Genomic DNA, 18,839 nt, shown 5'->3' on the forward strand with positions numbered 1-18,839 from the left:
GCCTGGAAGGAGGCTCCATTGTGAGCGAGTTCGGTTCCTGCCCCCCCTGCCTGCGGCTCTTTCCCTTGTCCTGGTCCAGCCTTTCCCTCCCTGGACTGGCATCCTTCTAAGTGCAGGTAGTGAGGACACCGGGGCCAGCCGGCGCTTGTCTGGTAGGACGTCTTCATCCTCTAGATGTGGGCCCAGGAACAGCTCTGCTGTTGGGCGAGGAATCTGCTGAGTCCTGCGCCATCCCCCAGGGCAGAGTAGGACACTGGGCTCAGAGAGGCCAAGGGACATGGTGACACGAGGCGGGCCTCAGGCTCTGACAGTGGGTACGTAAGGCAGGGAGGTGCCCGTGGGCCTCACACCAGGCCAGCCAGCAAGCTGCAAACCCCAGACCTGCCCTGACTGGGCCAAGGCTGCAGCCCCTTCTCCAGGAGGGACTTTGCGCAGCAGGGCGGTCACCCGACGTCCACCAACTGTAGATCAGCCTCCTTGCCCAACGCAGGGTGGGCAGATGCAGGTCTCTCGTGAAACCGGTCCAGTTCCCAATTCACTGTGAACATTTGCGTGATTTCTCTTTTCAGTCAGCGATATGAAAATCTCCCCTCCCGGGTTTTGGTCATCAGCCCGTTCCCCTGGGAGGGTGCTTTACAGTTTTCTTTTCTTTTTTTTTTGTAAATAACTTTTATTTTTAAAAATAGGAATCTAGTGAAGTGGTTACCTGATTATGACCAGGTGTGAGTCTTCTTTATTTAGTCTTTTTTTTCAGTTATGTGTATACATGTATCTATTCTTTTTCAAATGCTTTTCCCATTTAGTTGTTACATAATATTGAGCAGAGTCCCCTGTGCTCTACAGTAGGTCCTTGTTGGTTATCCATTTTAAATATAGCCGTGCGTACATGTCAGTCCCAAACTCCCTAACTATCCCTCCCTCCCACCCTTCCCCCTGGTAACCATAAGTTCGTTTTCTAAATCTGTGAGTTTGTTTCTGTTTTGTAAATAAGTTCACTTGTATAATTTCTTTTAGATTCCGCATATAAGCAATATCATACGATACTTCTCTTTCTCTGTCTGACTTACTTCACTCAGTATGACAATCTCTAGGTCCATCCATGTTGCTGCAAATGGCATTACTGCACTCTTTTTCATGGCTGAGTAGTATTCCATTGTATAGATGTACCACATCTTTATCCATTCCTCTGCTGATGGACATTTAGGTTGCTTCCATTGCCTTGGCTATTGTAACCGAGCGCTTTACAGTTTTTACAGTCCTTCGATATCTGTCCGTTCTCCGATGCACCGTCACCTTTCAACGAGGTTAGGGTGGATAGAGCAGGGACTTTTGTTCCCATTTTTTAGATGAGTAAACTGAGACTCAAGGGAACAGAGAATCTGCCCAACCGGTGGGGCATGACCAGCAGTGGGACAGATGAAACAAGCCGGGGCCTTCTTTATCGTGAGGGTCCCCCTGCTGGGGCCCAGGAAGACTCCCACGGCCTCTCTGAGACTCTCATCTTCTTTGGAACGGGGTGTAACATGCCATGGCTGGATCAGGCCTCCACAAAGGCTCCCCTGGGGGCGGGGGGTATGCCTTTAGCTTACAGCTCGGTACAGAAAGCATCCCTTTGTGTGTGGGTGTGATCCGCAGTCCCCCCATCATATCATATGTAAAGATCCCCACGTGTGGTTGGCCTCCCACACTTTCTATACGTGAGCACATCTTTACAGAGAGTGAAAAACATACCTCCACCTGGGCAGTGCTCTTCCGAGCGTCCCGGAAGCGCATGTGCAGAGGCAACGTCATCATCGATGGGCCCTGGGTCCTTGGCCACTTTCTTCTCTGTGGATCTTCATGCCTGGCATGTTGAGAGATTAGACTGTTTGCTGAATGAATACTCGAAGTCACCATAAAAAAATCTTATTTTCTGTCTTCTTTTTTGATCTCTGTTTTCTCTTCCTAATGTTTGATTCCTGATTTGTTGTACTTGTTCCCACATCCAAGGCCCACCACGTATTGATACAAGTTGTTATGATCTCGGGGTCATTGTTTTATCTCTCTGTTCCTCAGTTTGTTCATCTGTGTAATGGAATAGTTGGTGCATGTAAGGTGTGGAGTGGGTGGTGTACAAGCATTTGCTGTCATCACTGGAGGTTTCGGTGAAAGACCCTGACCTCCTTCCCACCCTCAGCATCTCTCCTATAGGGAGCAGTGCATCACAAGTGCAGAGAGCCAGGAGTGGGCTTCTGCCAGAGGACGTATCTACCAGGTGACCCTGGGCTGGATACTTCCCCTTTCTGGCCTCAGTCCTCAGGTGGGCTCCTAAACCCACAAGATGGTTCCAAGATGATGGAATGTCATACACATTCCAGAGTCAACTTCCACACCGGGGCAAGTGGACAGGTGGGGTGGGCGTGGGGAAAGGCCACCCCAGGAGATGGTCTTGGCTTTTTGGAGCCAGTTTTCAACTGATTAATTCACTCAATAGCGGGAGGGAGATAGTGCAGAGGGGCAGAGAAGTGCTCTACATACAGGTAGCAGCATATGCAAAGGCCCTGGGGTGACTGAAAGTCATGGCAGTGAGTGCATGCCTGAGGGTAGAGTGTGTTTCCCACCAGGTCAATAGGAACAGGTTAGCAGCCTGAGAATGGAGAGGACAGGGCCCTCTTGAGTGATATGAGGAGACCCAGCTTCTCATGTCGGTGAGCAGATGGGGATCCAGGCCTGGGGAGGTGAGGACCTGCAGTGCAGCTTCTCAAATATTAAAGCACAGATTCTGAGTCAGCAGCTCTGGGGTGGGGCCTCACCCAGATTCTGCACTTCTAGGATCTGCTGGGGAGCCAGTGTGGCTGGTGCAGACCCCACCGTGAGTAGCGAGGCCCCAGCCTAGTCCACCCCATGGCTGGCTCTGTCTGCTTGGCCTGGAGGACATCAGAGATGCAGGGGGGCCTCCTGGGGCCTCACGGGCCAACTCTAAGTTGTCCCTTTTTCTGACGGGAAGTTGATTGCAGAGTTCACAATTAGCCCTGAGCTCTTGCTGCCCTCCCTCTCTCTCTTTTTTTTTTTTTGCAACGTGCTTATTGATTGACAACAGAATTGAGCCTGAGTGTTTGTTATTTTTTTCTGATTATTCTTGACCTCTTGGAAGGCCCGCAAGTGTAAGGAGGCTTGAAAGTCTGTTCCTATTGGCTGCTCAGAGGCTCAGGGCCCGAAGCTGGAGGTGACCTGGATGTTTCTCATTCTGAGATGGGCACATTTCGGGTGGCAGCGCTGAGCGCTCCTAATGGCAAACTTGGTGAAGATGAAGCTCGGTGAAACCCATGCCAGTGCCGGGGTTAGACCAGCTCACAGCTCAGCGCTCTGCCCCTCAAAGAGCCAGTGCCTCGAGCCATCACCGCCTTGCTGACTCTGACCCAGATGGGTACCGACCGAGAGGAAGAGGCTCCAGCAGCTTTCCATCAGTGGTGATGTTCTTGTAAATCCAACCCCAGGATTCCGGAAATAACTGACCTGGAAACGTGCCGGGGGCCGCTCAGGGGGCGGGGCCTTAGCCCCGGCGTCTGTGTTGTGATTTCTGGTATAAGCTCGTGTGCATAGACATCCCCCTCCCAGCAGCCTCATGAGGTCCTACGTGAATCAGCTCCATGTCACAGATGAGGAAACCGGGGCTCAGAGGGTTTAACTGACTGGTCAGGGTGGTCCAGCTGCACTGCCCCTCCTCATTTTATTCTCATGCATCTGAGAAGCGGTGGCAGGAGCGCCAGCGAGACCTGATGGAGAAAATATAAACGGCACAGTGGATGCTGTTTCCAGGTGGGACTGGCCTCCATCAGCCCTGGGCACCGAGACTCCCCCACACCAGCCTGCCCTCAGAGCAAGAGATCCCTTCATGACACATCAGGGTCCTCGGCTGGTGGGCGGGGCTTCCTCCACCTACTGGGCTGTTACTGTAAGCCCCTTTCAGGCGCTTTGAGACACAGGCCCGGCGCCCTGTTGCAAGGTGAATATAACAGGCTCACCGGACAGAAGAGAGAAGAGCACATTGAATGACTCACTGTTGGGTTTGGAATTGAACTGTGGAGTGGGGGCCGGAGACAGGCTGGTGGTGATGGAGCTGGGGGTCTCTCCATGAGCTGATCATGGACGCCAGGGTTTCCTTTCCTTCTTAGAGAGAGAGCCCTTGGCCACCCACAGTGAGGGAGCAGGCTGGCACGGGCCCTGGATTAACGTGAGGGGCAGTGGGTGCGTGGCTGGGCTCTGGACCAGGATCTCTGGGGACCAGCGTCTGTGCCCACTGAGCCCCTTTCTCTCTCTGAACCTCACTCTCCCCACTTCTAGAGTGAGGCACTGGAGGAAACTGTCCCGGGTTCCCATGGGCTCTGGTGTTTAATCTGATGCCCATGTGGGCCTCCTTCCAGCCCCTGACTTGACCTGCCCTCCTTGCTTCCCTGACTAGGGATACAGGGCTCAGCAGGCTTGGTAGAACTGGGCGTCCAGTAGACACGCTCTCTCCAGGGCATGGGGAGGGCTGGAGGGGCACTGAACTTGGGAACATCAGAGGAGCGGGCAGCTGCCTGGGGACCAGCTACGTTGCTCACAGGGTCCCTTGCGTCGTGAAAACCTAGGGCCCCTGTTCAAGCTTTTTAAGAATTTCAAGACGTGACAGCAGAGAATTAAACCAAGCGCAGGGCCTCCTGAGCGCAGGCCCGAACATCTGCACAGGTCGGTGCCTGCCCACCGGCCCGGCTGCCGGGGACACTCTCCCTGGGTGAGGGGGTTGGGGGATCTCATGCCCACCAGGCCTCCTGAGCTTCCTGCCCTGAGGGTCGGGCTGGGCACTGCTGTGAGCGAGCCTCAGGGCTCAAGAACAGGGCGTGCTCTGCACCCTCGGGTGGTGTCTGCTGGGGTCAGAGGAGGGGTGGTCCAGGCAGACGGGCTCTGGAGGGAACCCAGACATCGGGGTAGTGGGGTCGGCTGTGGCTTGGCCTGAAGGACAGATTCTGGTTCCTCTCGTCATCAGCTTCTGTCCGGGGATATTCATTCCTTTACTCATTCATTCACTCACTCAACAAACCGTGGTGAACTTTTGCTCTGAGCTAAGCTCCGGGAATTTCGGGGGGATCAAAGGGCCACTAACCCTAGCCTCTGCCTTCACAGGGTTTCTGGCCCAGCGGCCTCAGGAACAGGCAGGTTTGGGGAAAGTCCAGAGAGGTTGGCTCCTCCGGGGTCACAGCTTGGTCTCTCGGGGCGGAGGGCTGCCGGCTGGACCTTGGTGAGGGCGTAGCCAGGGGCGTCTCTGCGTCCCACGCTGGGAAAGCGGACATCACGGAGAAGCTGGGGGATGGAAACAGAGCCAATGAAAGCCCTGGATTGGCCACAGGAGGCCCTGGTTCTGTCGTGTACGATGTCAGATGAGCGAGTTGTCAGCTCTGTGACTCGGTTTCCTCATCAGTAAAATGGGAACAATAGTAGCGACCCCTCCCTGGGGGGCCGAGTGAGGATCCGATGATAAACGCGCTGAGCTGGCGCCGCGTAAGCCCCCAGCACCCCCAGCATGAGCCTGTCCCCCCCCCCCAGGGCCCAGAGGACCGGAAGGCAGAAAGCAGGACACGGGGGTGATGCGGGATAGTGTGGTGATAGTGGTGCTGTGGCCTGTCCTCCCGCGGGCAGGGGCAGCTCACAATCCTTGTCTTCTCCTTGGATTTCCTACCGTCCTGAGACCCCAGTGGGCTCAGGCGGCCCCTCGGGCGGGGAGGAGACCCTTGGCAACGGCCCGAACACAGAAGCCCCAACTCACATTCCAGATTTTTCTCCCGCCCAGATCAAAGCGTCCCAGAGCTGCAATAACACACCAGCTGCTGGAAAAATAGCTCCTGGGATATTTCATTTCCAAACCCACTAGCTGAGGGCCCCAGAAGGCATGTCATACATTCTAGTTCTTTGAAATGACGTTGAGTAGATGGAACATGGGTTTAGCCTGGCAGTTGAGCTCTGAAGTCCCATAGTTTCCACGTCCAGGAAGCAGGCATCCCGCTTGTCTGCCTCCTGGATGAGTCAGTTTTGGTGCAGTACTTAAGCTTTCTCTGCTGTAGTTGCTTCATCTGTCAAATGGGGACCATAACACGGTGGCCCCATAGGATTGCCGGGGGCAGAGTTGATGTGAGTGAACCGCGTGCCCTGGTGCCCACACGTCGGTGACAAAGCTGGCATTGGCGAGTGTTAACAAGGTGTGTGTGGGTCACTTCCCAGGTGCTGCTGACAACTTTATCCCCATCCTCCCAGGGGATGCTGGGTATTATTTCCTCATTGTAGATCCAGAAACCGAGGTGCCTGGAGCTTGAAGGTTCTGCCCCCAAAGCAGAGGGGTCCTTCCCGCTGCCAACTGCAGAGTCAGGGGTGCCGGCTGTGGCTGCCCTGCTCTCTCCATCCCCCAGGCTGACCAGCTGGGCAGCTCCTTGCGTCAGCCCCGAGCAGGCACGACTCGGGTCCTGGTCTCGGGACCCCAGACTCTCCTCAGGCTTAGCAGGTCAGGGTGGTGCTAGGAGAGCGAGTCCGTCCCCCTGCACGAAGAGGGATGGTGCCCTCTTGACAGAAGAGGGTGGCTTGTGAATGGATGCCCAGGGCATCGTCTCTGCCTGGCTTCGATGCCTTATTTATCGTCACTTTGGGAAATGCCACCTCCTGTTTCTTCCCGTGAGCGGTTTGAGCGCTCATGATACAGCAGGCGCTATGCCCAGTGCTGGGGCATAAAACAAGACACAGTCCCCTCCCTAAAGGGCTCATTACGCAGTGTTGGTAACAGACCCCGTGAGCTGTGCTGGGGCAGCGGGAAGCGCAGGGTCTGAAGGATTTTGGAGGGGACATTGAATCCAGGGGAGGGGCCTGGGGGACTTCCTGGAGGCGGTGTCAATTGGCCTGAGATCCGAAAGCTGAGTAGCATTTAACCAAGGCATTAGAGGTGGTGGGGGGAAGAGGGTCTCAAGATGAGAAACAGCTTGTGCAAAGGCCAGGAATGGCTGGAGCTTAGGATGAAGGGGGTGGGCATGAGTGGGGAATGTCACCCAGAAGGGAGTGGGAGGGGGAACCCCTTGGTGATCGTCCACAGTGGCTAGTCCACACGAGCAGAAGTTACCGGGAGACTGGGCTCAGCCCACGCAGGGGCCCGGGCACCACGGTAGGGGCTGAGCCCCCTACCCCTCCAGGCGTGCGAGCAGAGCCCAGATGGCAGGTGCTCGAGAAGGCTGCGGGGGTGAGGATTTCACCCTGGATGGGGCCGGATTAAACAGACTTTGAGGTCCCTTCCAGCTGTCATACTCCCGCTTCTTGAAATCCCCTCTGGGAACAGCAAGAGTATAAAATATAAATCAATAGGTTAAAAATACGCTTGTCTCCTGCGCGTCCAGGGCCTGTCATTCTGCTGCCTTCCCCCAATCTTCAGAGGATTCCTGCTTGACTAGGGCAGCCCGAGAGTGCGGCAGGAGAAAATAGCTTTGTTCCCCAGCAAGGCAGGCTGATCGCGCCTCCAGTGACGAGACCTCTGGTTCTTTTTTTTTTTTTTTTAATCATCGCTGCCTCTAAAACGCACACTGGCCTGTTTCACTTGACATCCCTTCCTTATATCTTCCCTGCTTTAATCACCAGGGAAAGAAAGACCAGCTAAACTGCTGCAGCGGCTTCGCCCCCAAAGACGGAGAGCAGAGAAAGTCCTGCTCGTGAGAAGGAACCAAACTTGGGGATGGCCAGTGTGGTGACCCTAAATTATCCAGGCCAGTGGCACCGCTGGGACCCAGGGGCTGTTCCCACTTTACCTCCCGGGGTTCCCATGGCAACGGGAATGCTGGGAGCAGCTAATAGGGTCTGGCAGTGAGTGAAATGAAATGTGATGTCCAGGAAAATGCAGTGGCTCGTGAAGTCATGGGGGAGGGGGCTCTTTTGCTGCCCGGCAGGTGAATGAAGCCTCGTTTCCTTGTGATCGTTACATCTTTGAGGGGAGGGTTTTGGGGTGCTCTTACACACGTTGATTTTCATTTTTATAAACAGTTGCATTTCCTGCACAGGTATGAAATGAAGATGTCTTGTTAAGTAGGGCCCAGTGTGTGCGGTGAATAGTTCAGCACCAATAAAAAGTGTGTGTGCCGTCGATGATTTATGGGCCCCTCCAGCCGTCCCAGCTGTCCTCGCCCACCTTCCCAGCCCGCCGTTGCTGGCTCTGTCATCAGCCGCCTCTCCGGGGAACGTAATGACACCATGTACTTCCGGGGATGCCCTTGTCTTGCGTGCTGGCCAGCTTCTGGTCATTCTCGAAGGCGCTGGTGGGGACTCAGCCCCTCTTTGGAAGCCTTGCCCCATGCGTTCTGTGCCCACCAGGCCCACCGCCTCAGCATCCCTTGGACCACAGTTTGAGGCCGTCCAGGCCCGAGCTGGAGTGATTCCTGCCGAGTGGCAGCTACTGGGTGGACCTCACAGGACGGGGATGTTCCCCAAATCATTCTGCGGAGCAGAAACCAGCGCCGGGTCTGAGTGCTCTGGGGCAAGGTGGCTGGGACTCCGGGGTCAACTAGAGAGGCCCGGGCAGCTGACACTGGAGACACCCCAGATCCTGGGTGGGGGAAGCGTTATATTATAGCCCCCGTTCAGAACCTTGAAATCCACTGATTTCTGCATTTGTCTTTGTTGCCGCCACAGGTGATCTTAATCCTGACGAAGTATTACCATGCAGACATGGGGAAGGTTCTGGAAAGTTCTCTGTGGCGGTAAGTCAGCCCGAGGGTGGGCCTTTTCTCCTCCCATACCTGCGCGTCTCCCAGGCCGGGGTCTGAGATCCGAAGGCCCGGCTGGAGCAGCCCCCATTGGCTGGCGGCCTCCCGACTTTTCTTTGGCTAGAAAACGCTTACAGAAGTTGAAACTAATAAAGTGTTTCGTCAGTGACACAGACAGGGCTGGAGAACAGACAGCCATTCAGAAGGCTTCTTTGCTTTCTCTCCTTTCTGTCTGTGTTCTCCTCCCCTTGCTGTTTTTCCTCCCCCGGGGGAAGGGGGTTTGCATTGTGAATTCAGGTCAGTGCGCAATCTCCTCTGCTTCTGCTCTGAGCTTCCAACACGGCTCCTGGAGTCCCCCAAACACACTGATTATCCTCACCGTCGGGTGTCTTTCTTTCTTCCTGGCTCAGCCCAGAGAGCTTGGTAAATAAATAACGCCCCTGGCCAACGACGGGTACTATCTCTTTATATGTGAAATGTGAATTCAGCCCCAGAATTAGGCAGCCTCTTTGATGTTTTAAATGAGGTGGGAGAGAAGGAGGCCTTGAGAAGTCGTTTTGGTTATGATTATCTTTGTATTTACGTCTGCTCACCCAGGAAGGGGAAGGAAGTTTCCCAGCATCTTGGGCTGTGGTTTCAAAGCTTCTCTCGGGCAAGGATGCTGTGTCTGCCGGGCCCCGTGCGCCATTCCCATGTTGTCTGGGTGTTGAACCGTGTTGCTTTCCAAGATGTGTTTCTTGAGTAATAATTAATTGGTTTTTAAATTTGAAATCCATTAAAAACGCCGAGAGCTGCTGATCAGGACTCCTGATTTATGTGCAACCGCCTTGAGTTGATTTATTTTTGAATTTTGGCTTTACTTTCAGTGAAGGTGCGCCATGATTCATTGTTGGTTCTTACTGAGGGAATTCCGTAATGCTTTGGCCAGTTGCCGAAATGACCCTTGAGTTGGGTGCTTTCTTTGCTAGATGAGGAACAGTGTTGCCTTGGACCAGCCGGCTTGGTCGCCCCTGGACCAGCCGGCTTGGTCGCCCTGGTGCTGATGTGGGCTCTGGGGAGCCGTGTGTTTTCCTTCCCTTTTCCAACAGAAGCACCTTTCCTAGCCTGCCCCTCTCAGCTGTGGATTTGCCTCCCAAACTCACCAGCCTGCTTTCCAGTTCCATCGCCGGCCTCAGGACAAGCAGTCAGCGACAGATGTTTTCCTGCTGCGACCCCCGACTTCTTTATGTGTTGGTACTGTTCTGATCTCGTGCCTTGAAGCAACTCGCCCACCAAGGAGGTTGCTTTCAAAAATGCCCCTCCAGGGTCTGATGAGGCCGTTCATTGTTTGGGAGGAGAGCGGGAAGTGGTGAGAGCATTAAAGTTCCAGTGACATCTCATCGGCTGCCCTTTGAAGATTCACATTTGAGGATTGGTTTCAGGGCCAGTCTCCGTGGGAAGGACCGGCCCCTGGAGGGCTCCCTCCTGCCAGGTGGATGGTCCAAGGACAGGTCCCCTTGGCTGCAAAGTGGAGAGAGGCACTTGTCTTCTCTTCCTCCAAGCGGAATTCCTCGACTAACGAACGCATTCCCCAACTCCTGCCTGCCTGTCAGCCCAGATCTTCATGAACGTTCGCTAATCCACCCTGAGTGTGGGTACCAGCTTCCCTCTGCTCTCGCAGCATCTCAGCACCGCTGGGGACGGAGAAAGTGAGGTTATCGGAAATGTTGCTTCGGGTAGTCAAGGGGCCTTCCTGGTGTAACGTGTGCTGATTCAGACAGAGTTGCTGGGTGTAGTTAAAATTTGCTGCGAGGCCTAGTCGGGGTAGCATGGTGGGTGGAACAGACCTTGGCCAGCCCCACAGCATGGGGACCAGGCCTCCAGACTCAGAAATCTTCAGAAGCAGGTAGGGAAACCAGGATGTTAACGACCAGGGTTCTTGGCCTCCTTAATCAATAGAAATTGATCAGAGGCCAGACAAGAAATTCAGGCAAGGCTTTACTGGGGCCCCTGCTGCAGCAGGGGGGAGCGAAAACAAACAACAGGTTCCTTTGCTCATTCCCTGAGGGCGGCGAGCTGGTTCCTTATATGGGGTGAGGGGAGGGGCAGGTCCCGGAGAAGGGGCCGCTTAAGTGGTTTGACCACCCCTTCCGTGGTGTTGAGTGCAGGGGGGCAGGGGGCATGCTCAGGACCCTGCTTTTGCTCCCCACACCCTGTTTTTGCTGCCGGCTCTTCAGAAGTGGCAGTTGGGTTTTTTTGTCTGTTTGTATCCGTGTTGTCCATAATTTGCCCCAACTGCACGGGCGCTCGCAGTTATTTTTAGTCGCTTGTAGTTTCTTTGTATTTTGTTGCTCCAGGAGATGTTTGTCCAGGTGCAAGGGCTGCAGCAAAGGGTCCCAGGTGCCAGCCTGTCTCAAGGAGGCCAAACCACTCACCTCAGAGCTGCTCCACAGGGGCCTCTTTTTCTTCCCGAGAGCCTCAGTCTCCTTGTCTGTAAAATGGGGATAAAATATCCCTGGATGGGAGGTTGTGCAGCTGAAAGAGATTACCTGTGAATCGTCCCCAGGACAGCACACCCTCTAATGTCAGTTTTAATCCAAAGCAAATTAACAGATGTTAATTTTCCACATTCCTTTCTCATTACTGTCTCTAGACTCAGACATTTTCTCTCCTTTATTAAAAATACATGCAGAAGCATCAGTCATTTCAAGAAAGTTCACCCACATCCCCGCGTGTGGGGCCCAATTACTTTCTTTGTTTATCTCATCCCTCTTATGCTGAAATAGTTGTACAGTGAGACGTAGGTAGAATAAAGTTGTGAACCTTCTTTCTTTCGCACGGACAAGATGTTTCCCGTTTTTCCATGTTGTGCCACGGGCTGCGTCATGTCTTATGGCCCCGCACTCGCCCCTTGAATCGATTCATTCTAGTACTTATAGCCCTGCTGCTGCCGTACGCAGTTTCAGCATGGCGCCTTCCTTTCCGTTTTGTTCCCTGGGACGCGTCTTTACTGAGCAGATTTACGGCGGCATGCTCAAGTACCAAATTCTTTTTCAGGAGGAAAGCAACTCTCCACCTGGGGCAGTGCCCTGCCTCCTGGCCAGCTTCAGGCTGACAGCTTCTCTGAAACTTGCTAACCTACCGGCCCAAAGGGACTGCAGTGTCGTTTTCATTCGCATGCCTGTGATTCCTAGCAAGGGTGGGCAGTTTCTGTGTTTAATCGCATGTTCCCTTGTAAGCATCGTCTACTCATGTCCCCTCTATTTTGAGACTTGTGCGAGTTTGTTTGGAAGGGGAAAGAATGGCATCGGTCATTTCTTGGGATGCCACCGCCCTCTGTCTGCCGTTTAGGGTGCACGTGGAGGGAGGTTAAGGGTGTCAGTGCCTGGCAACACGTATTCGATGGGGTTATTAAAGACACACTTATTGAACGCGCACCCAGCCTCCCAAGAATTCTCCCGTGTAATTGCAATAAATACATTTTTAATGACAGGTGTGGTATTTACGTTCTGGAAATGGCTCTCCGAAATCTAAGCTGAATGCATTTTTAATTGTCCTGCATTTCATGGGCCACTTGTCAGGAGGGTCTCTCCCTGGCTGGCTTCAATGGTCTAGCACTCTGCCCCTTCCTTCTGCGTGGGTGCTGTTCTCTGTTCAGCCTCCGGGCCCCTTTGCATCAGTGCAGGCGTGGGTGAGAGGGAGGGGGCCCCGCACCACTGAGAAAGCTGCTGGTTGGCCTCAGGGGTTGGACGAGAACAGAGCTGGTCCACCTCCCCTCCTGGAGCCTCCTGAGGCGAATGGTAACTAGAGGAGGCGGCTGACCCTGCCCTGGCCTGCATGCCCAGTCTGTGCAAATGTCCTGGGGCTGCTGGGACAAATGACTGAACACTGGGGGCTTAGAGCGAGAAGAATTTGTTCTCTCACAGTCCTACAGGCCAGAAGTCTGAAATCGAGATGCGGGCAGGGCCGGGCTCCTGCTGGAGGCTCTGGAGGAGGAGCCTTGCTGCCTCTTCCAGCTCCTGGTGGCGCCCCTAGTGGCCGGATCTCTCCCATCTCTGCCTCCATCTTCACCTGGCCTCCCCCCAGCACCGCGTGTGTCTCTCCTCTGTGTGTTCCTTATAAGGACACTTGTCTTTGGATTTGCGACACACCCAGGTAATCCAGGGTGATCTCATCTCCAGATCTCTAACTTAATTGCATCTGCAAAGGCCTCTTTTCCAAATAAGGTCGCACACAGTCTCTGGGGGTTGGGATGAGGACAGATCTTTCTGGTGCTACCATTCAGCCCAGTACACAGTCCATCGCCAAGCTCCGGGATCACACCTGGATCTATTTGCCTCGATGGCTCCCGCACCTGTCCCTGTCCTCTGTCCCCTCAGCCACACTTCCCTCTGCATCCTCAGGGGATCCCAGCTCACCTCCCTGCCTCCACCCCCAGCCCCTCTCCTTACAAGGCCTCAGGGACTTGACATGCACACATGCACACACGCCCACGTCCTGTCCTGCTTCCTTGCCCTGGTAGCCCCCGTGGCCAACACCCGTGCATCGCCACCAGTCCCCATCCAAGTCCGGGCGGGGGCATTTCAGTGGGCAGAGCCAGGAGCTGCAGCGGCAAGTACAGAAGAACAAGGATGCTCGTGGCCCATCTAAAGGCCTCACGTGCAAGTTGTATCTCCTCCTGACAGAACTGTAACGATTTGAAGATCAGGATAAATAGTCTTAGAAATCTGAAAATTAAAACGAAATGATCTGTACGTGTCCCCCTGTGTTCCTGCACCCCGTCTTGCAGGAGGACGTCAGAGGTTCTTCCCATGGTTCAGGGCTCTCTGCTGGGTGCCGCGGGAGTTCAGACAGAGGGGGTGACGGACAGGAACTGAGGGGGCTCCAGGAGGCCGGCCTTTCAGTGTGAAAACGGGGACCCACTGTTCTTCCATGATTGCCCCTTCCCTCCCTGCGAGGAGCCTTCTTAGACATTTTCCTCCCAATCCCTCATCTGCCCATCCCTGTATTTCTGTTTAAGTTCTATGTGGAATATGTGCTTTGTACATGAACGGTAAGAATCTTCACACCCCTCAAGAACCAATTTGTACCCCCCTGGGGGCAATATTGTCCCCAGTTGAAAAATCCATCTCCCAAAGCAGGGCTTCTCCCACTTTCAGGGGCGTGTGAATCACCTGGGGTCTGGCTGAAATTCAGACTCCGACTCCCAGGTCTGGGCGGGGCCTGACGCGCCACGGTTTTAACAAGTTTCAGGTGACACTGAGCTTGCTGGGCTGCTAGGCAAACCCTGAGCAGTGCTGGGCAGCGTTCACGGCTCGCATGACTTGGTCTGGGCAACCGCAGGGCCGAGTTTCAAGAGCCCAGATTGCCGCTGGCCAACGCGGGCTGGGGTCCTGAGAGGCTCATTTTGTGTCTCCGAAGCTGGATCCCAAATGGCCAGTGAGACTCGGCTGCCTCATAAATGCTGCTAAGAAGGTAAACGCAAGCCCTCGAGAGCTGAGCAACGGCCAGTGGGTAGACGGTGGGCCCTTAGCGGGAGGTATGTAAAAGTCACCGAAAAAGCTCTTAAAAACTACCACCGCTCAGGCCCTGCCTTGGAAGATGTGGACGCAGTGTGGGGACGTCTCAGAAGTGCCCCAGGGGAGAACAGCCCCAGGAAGGGCTGGTCCAGAGCAGTGCACCTCAGACTTCCCTGGTCTGCATTTCTGATAGGCTCCTGGATGTGCCCAGGCCGCTGGTCCAGGGACCACGCGTTGAGTAGCCAGGGGCTGGGCTGGCTGGGAGCGAGGCTTAGCATCCTGCCGGCTTCCCAGGGCTCTCGGACTGGCATCCACGTCACATCCCCCGCAGAGACGCTGAGCCCCTGACTCCTATCCCATCCCCCACCCCAACTCCTCCACTCCCCCCCCCCCCTTATTCCTCCGTCTCCAGCCACCTGGCCTGCTGGCTGAAACTTGACCGTGCAAGGGCCCGTCCCTTCTGCGGCAGCTGGCACAGCGTACGCTTGGCGCTGACACTCGGGTACTGCCTCCTTGTGGACATTCAATCTCAGCATAAACCTCGTTTCCTCAGAAAAGCCACCCCACTACTTAGCGTAAAGCAGTCCCCAGGCATTCCTTATCTCGTCGCTCCTTGAGTGTAGGGGTTCCTGCGTGTATAGTTTGTCTCTCCGTGCTCCCCACTCCCTCCTCCACCGCCTGGCAGAACATACACGGATTGAGGATGGAGACCTGTGGGGTCCACTTGATGGGCTCCCGATGCCTAGAACCCAGATCAGATCTGGCGCGGAAGGTGATGTTGGGTGCTGGGTGGATGGATGGATGGATGCATATACAGATGGGTGGACAGATGCAGGGATAGATGTACCGATAAACATAGGACTGAGAGGATGGAGGGATGGATGGACAGATGAATGAATGGATGGAAGTACGGAGATGCGGTCCTTGGGAAACACCGCCAGGACCTACAAGACCCTTCGCATCTATGAGGCCCTCCCTGCAGGTGGTGTAGGAGCCAGAAGCACAGAGTTGGCCCCGATACCGTCAGACAGAACAAGAGGGGCTGGGAGCATTCTGCGCCAGAGAGGAAGTGGACCTCGACCCACCTTCCCTCTGCTGTGATGCAGCCCCTGGTCCACGGCCCCGTTCACACGGTGCCTGGACGGTGTGAAGGCCGTGCCGGCCCTGCCCTTCTACCCGCACCTGTGACCTTGGGCAGGACCTTCAGCTGGGGCGACCTCGGGAATACCCATGGGGCGGGTCTCAGGTTTTCTCTGAGTGACTTGGTGGAACTCCCACCCTTTTATTGGGGTGGGGGGAGGGTGATTCTCTCCTGCCGTCCTCACTTTAATCATGAAATCTTTAACATGCACAGAAAGCGCGGAATGTGGTGTGCCGGCTTCCCTGGGTACCCACGTGCCAGAGACAACTACGTGCTCACCCAATAATCCAAGCTTTTCCTCCCTTCCCTGGTCTCCCCTGTGGTTATTTTGGGGTCATCTGATTTGTTTGAGCCAGTGGATGGTAAGCAGGAATAATATGGGTTAAGTCACTGGAATTTAGGGCTTCAGCTGTTACCGCAGCGGAGACTAGTCTAGCCCAGTACCGGTTCCCTAGCTGTGATAGATGTTAATTCTTTTTTCTTTCTGGGACCTCCAGCTCTTAAAGAAACACACCGCTCGAGATTCTGATGCAGCCCAGCTCTCTCCTCCCTCCTTCCACCTCCTCCATGCCCCACCATCCCCATCCCAGAAGTAACCCTGCCTGGATCGTCCCCACGGGGGCATCATGTGTTAAGTACGCACGTACGAGTCTGTCCACAATCAATATGTTCTACGGTTTACTGTGTTTTAAAAATTAATGTAAATGGCATCGTGCTGCCTTCAGAAGTGTGACTGATACTCCCGCTGAGTAATTGGTAATTTATCCCTGTAGGCCACGTAAGCTGGTTGAGCTAAGCCTTCCCCTGCTGTGGGAACGCCAGGATTTTTATCCCCCGGATTTAGCTGTTCTCATCAGGGCTGCAGAGACTATCTGTCCACGTCTCCACCTTCCTTTTTCTCTTCCTCTGTCAATCTGTTTGCAGAGTGATTCCAGCCCCACGTCTCTGGAATCAGCAGACTTTGTATGCCTGCATTCAAGCAGATGTGAGAGCGTAGTTCAATATTATTTTATTTTGCAGTTGCATGATTTTTCATGGAATTGAACATACTGTCCTTTGTTTATTGACTATTCGAGTCTCCTCCTCTGGGACTTAACCTGTTCATATCTCGTGCCCATCTATTGCTTAATATTTTCTTCAACCCTGCCTCTCCACTGTGAATAACACAAGTCTTCTCCAGGACCCTTAATTTTAAGATGGGTGTCCTCCAACTGTGTCCTGAGCTCCTACTATGTGCCATTCATTCTTTCCCAACACCTTCTAAGAATGTTTCCTCCTAAGAATGTTCCTCTATGTCATATTTTTTAATACACAATTCTTAGAAGTGCGATTCTTAGAAGAGTATTTCTGTAGGCTGGTGTACTATTCAGCTGCAGTGACAATGATGCTGTGTAACAAGTCACCCCGAACTCGGTGGCAAACACCGGGAACTTCTCTCCCCCGGGGCAACTGTGATTTGGTTGCCTTAGGCTGGGGTGGCCGGGCAGCTGCACCCGAGCTGCAGGTTGCTGGTCTTGGCTCTGCTACATCTGCATTTGTGCTGGGAGCCCAGCTGACTGGCCAAAGGCCATCAGGACCCGTTCTTCCCATGCACAACACGGGAGCAAGAGAGTCAAGCCCTCCCCACCCCCCAAGAACATATAAGGCTTCTGTTCCCTCACATTTGCTAAATTGCATTGGCCAGTGCAAGGCACAGGTCAGACCCAACACCAGTGGGGGAGGGGAGGGGAGTGAAGTGAATGTTTGCTGAATGACAGTCAAAAGTATCACAGGTGGTCATAGGTGTTTCCAGAAAATACATGTTTTGTGGTCATATAAGTCAGGTAGTAAACTTACTTAGGTGGAAGAAAGTCCTTTGCAGTAGGACGTACTGGAGTCTCTAACGTACCAATGGGCGTCGTACATCTCCAGGAGAAGGTCGTGTGGCATTTCTCCATCCCAACTGATTCCATGAGCTTTCATTTTTAAAAAAATTTTAGTTTATTTTAAATTTTAATTTAATTTTTATTTGCATCAATCACTTGTTTAAATTTTGTTTTATTTATACACTTTAATTTTTACGTATTATTTTATTTTTGTTCCTCTGAGCATTTCCTGGGGTTGATTTTCCACAGAACAAGCTTTGGGAAGCTCTGCTGTATAGACTTTATATTCCAGACGAGCTGGCCTTTGAGATTTCCAGACCACTTCTGTTTACCTGTAATGTTACTGTGTTTTGATACCATTTCATTTCAAACCACATGTGGTTCTGCGGTCCTAGGGTCTCTCCCTCTCTCTCCATTTTTTTAACATAGAGAATTGTAGGGTTATGTGTTGAGGATGCAGAGTCTGGGGAATTTGAGCCGTCAAACCACAGCTAGACGATGACCTCTTTTTTCTTTTTAAAGATTTTTTTTTTTTTTGATGTGAACCATTTTCAAAGTCTTTATTGAATTTGTTCCAACATTGCTTCTGTTTTATGTTTTGGTGTTTTGGCTGCAAGGCATGTGGGATCTTAGCTTCCCGACCAAGGATAGAACCCACACCCCTTGCACTGGAAGGCGGAGTCTTAACCACTGGACCGCCAGGGAAGTCCCCAGACGATGGCCTCTTGACATTCACTGACGTGAAGAAGCTTCAAAGTCCTTCTCTGCGGAGGCGGATGATGGCCTGGGGGTGGGGACGTCTGCCCAGCTGGGCTGTCCTGAGGGTGAGGTGGGCAGAGCCAGGCCGTGTGCAGAGCGTTCCAGAAGCCTATGGGCAGCCTCGGTCATCACAGCCTGTGTCTTAGGGGCCCCGAATGTCTGGGCAAAGAGCTGTTGTGCTGTTAGGGTCCTTACAGGTAGACAGTGCTGAGTGTTCGTGAGGGACTTTAAACAGGGGACAAGCCTTACCCTCTGTGGCCCGGAAGAGCGGGGCTTATTTTAGAGAGAAAGTCTTAGACGGTAGGCTGACGGCAGGTGCTGGGAGTCCTTTGTGGTCTGGGTGGCTGCATGGTCAGTGTCCCCAGACAGATCCGGTTTCCCTTCTGGCTCTGTGCCTTCCCTCCCCGGGTGTCGTCTATATCATGAGACTGATGGCACAGACCTCGCGGTGGCCGTGAGCGTGACAACACGTCCCGCGTGCGTGACGCCTGGCACCTAGGAGGTGTCAGCAGGCCGCTTCCTGCCTCGCCTCTTCCCCTGAAGCGTCCGGCTGGCTCTCCACCCGCCGTGTTCCGCCCCTGGGCCGGTCTCTCTCTGTGTTTGCTTGAGTATCGCCATGGAGATCTGAGTTTGATTTAAACAAGACTCAGAGCAGATAGGAATCGAGGGAGGTGCTGACTTGAAAACTTCCAGGATTTGAGTCTATTCAATAAATAATGCAGTTGGAATCAACAGTTGGATGAGGTCAGCCTCCAAGGCCTCGAGGTGCCTGCAGAATACTCCGGGGCAGATCTGGGGGGGCCGGGAGGTCACAGGAAGTTTGAGGAAATCC

The 18,839-nt window shown here is 53.7% G+C and overlaps 1 protein-coding gene across 1 annotated transcript in view; it reads left to right on the forward strand.

The window, feature by feature from the left end:
• The window catches only part of SORCS2 (sortilin related VPS10 domain containing receptor 2), a 468,073-nt gene that overhangs the window by 171,250 nt on the left and 277,984 nt on the right, over positions 1–18,839 (forward strand). Inside the window, exon 2 of the mRNA XM_049709229.1 lies at positions 8,671–8,738. Coding sequence (XP_049565186.1) covers positions 8,671–8,738 — 68 coding nt within the window. The remainder of the gene's footprint in view (positions 1–8,670; positions 8,739–18,839) is intronic.

This window comes from Orcinus orca, chromosome 4, assembly GCF_937001465.1.
Source record: "Orcinus orca chromosome 4, mOrcOrc1.1, whole genome shotgun sequence".
Taxonomy (NCBI): Eukaryota; Metazoa; Chordata; class Mammalia; order Artiodactyla; family Delphinidae; genus Orcinus; species Orcinus orca.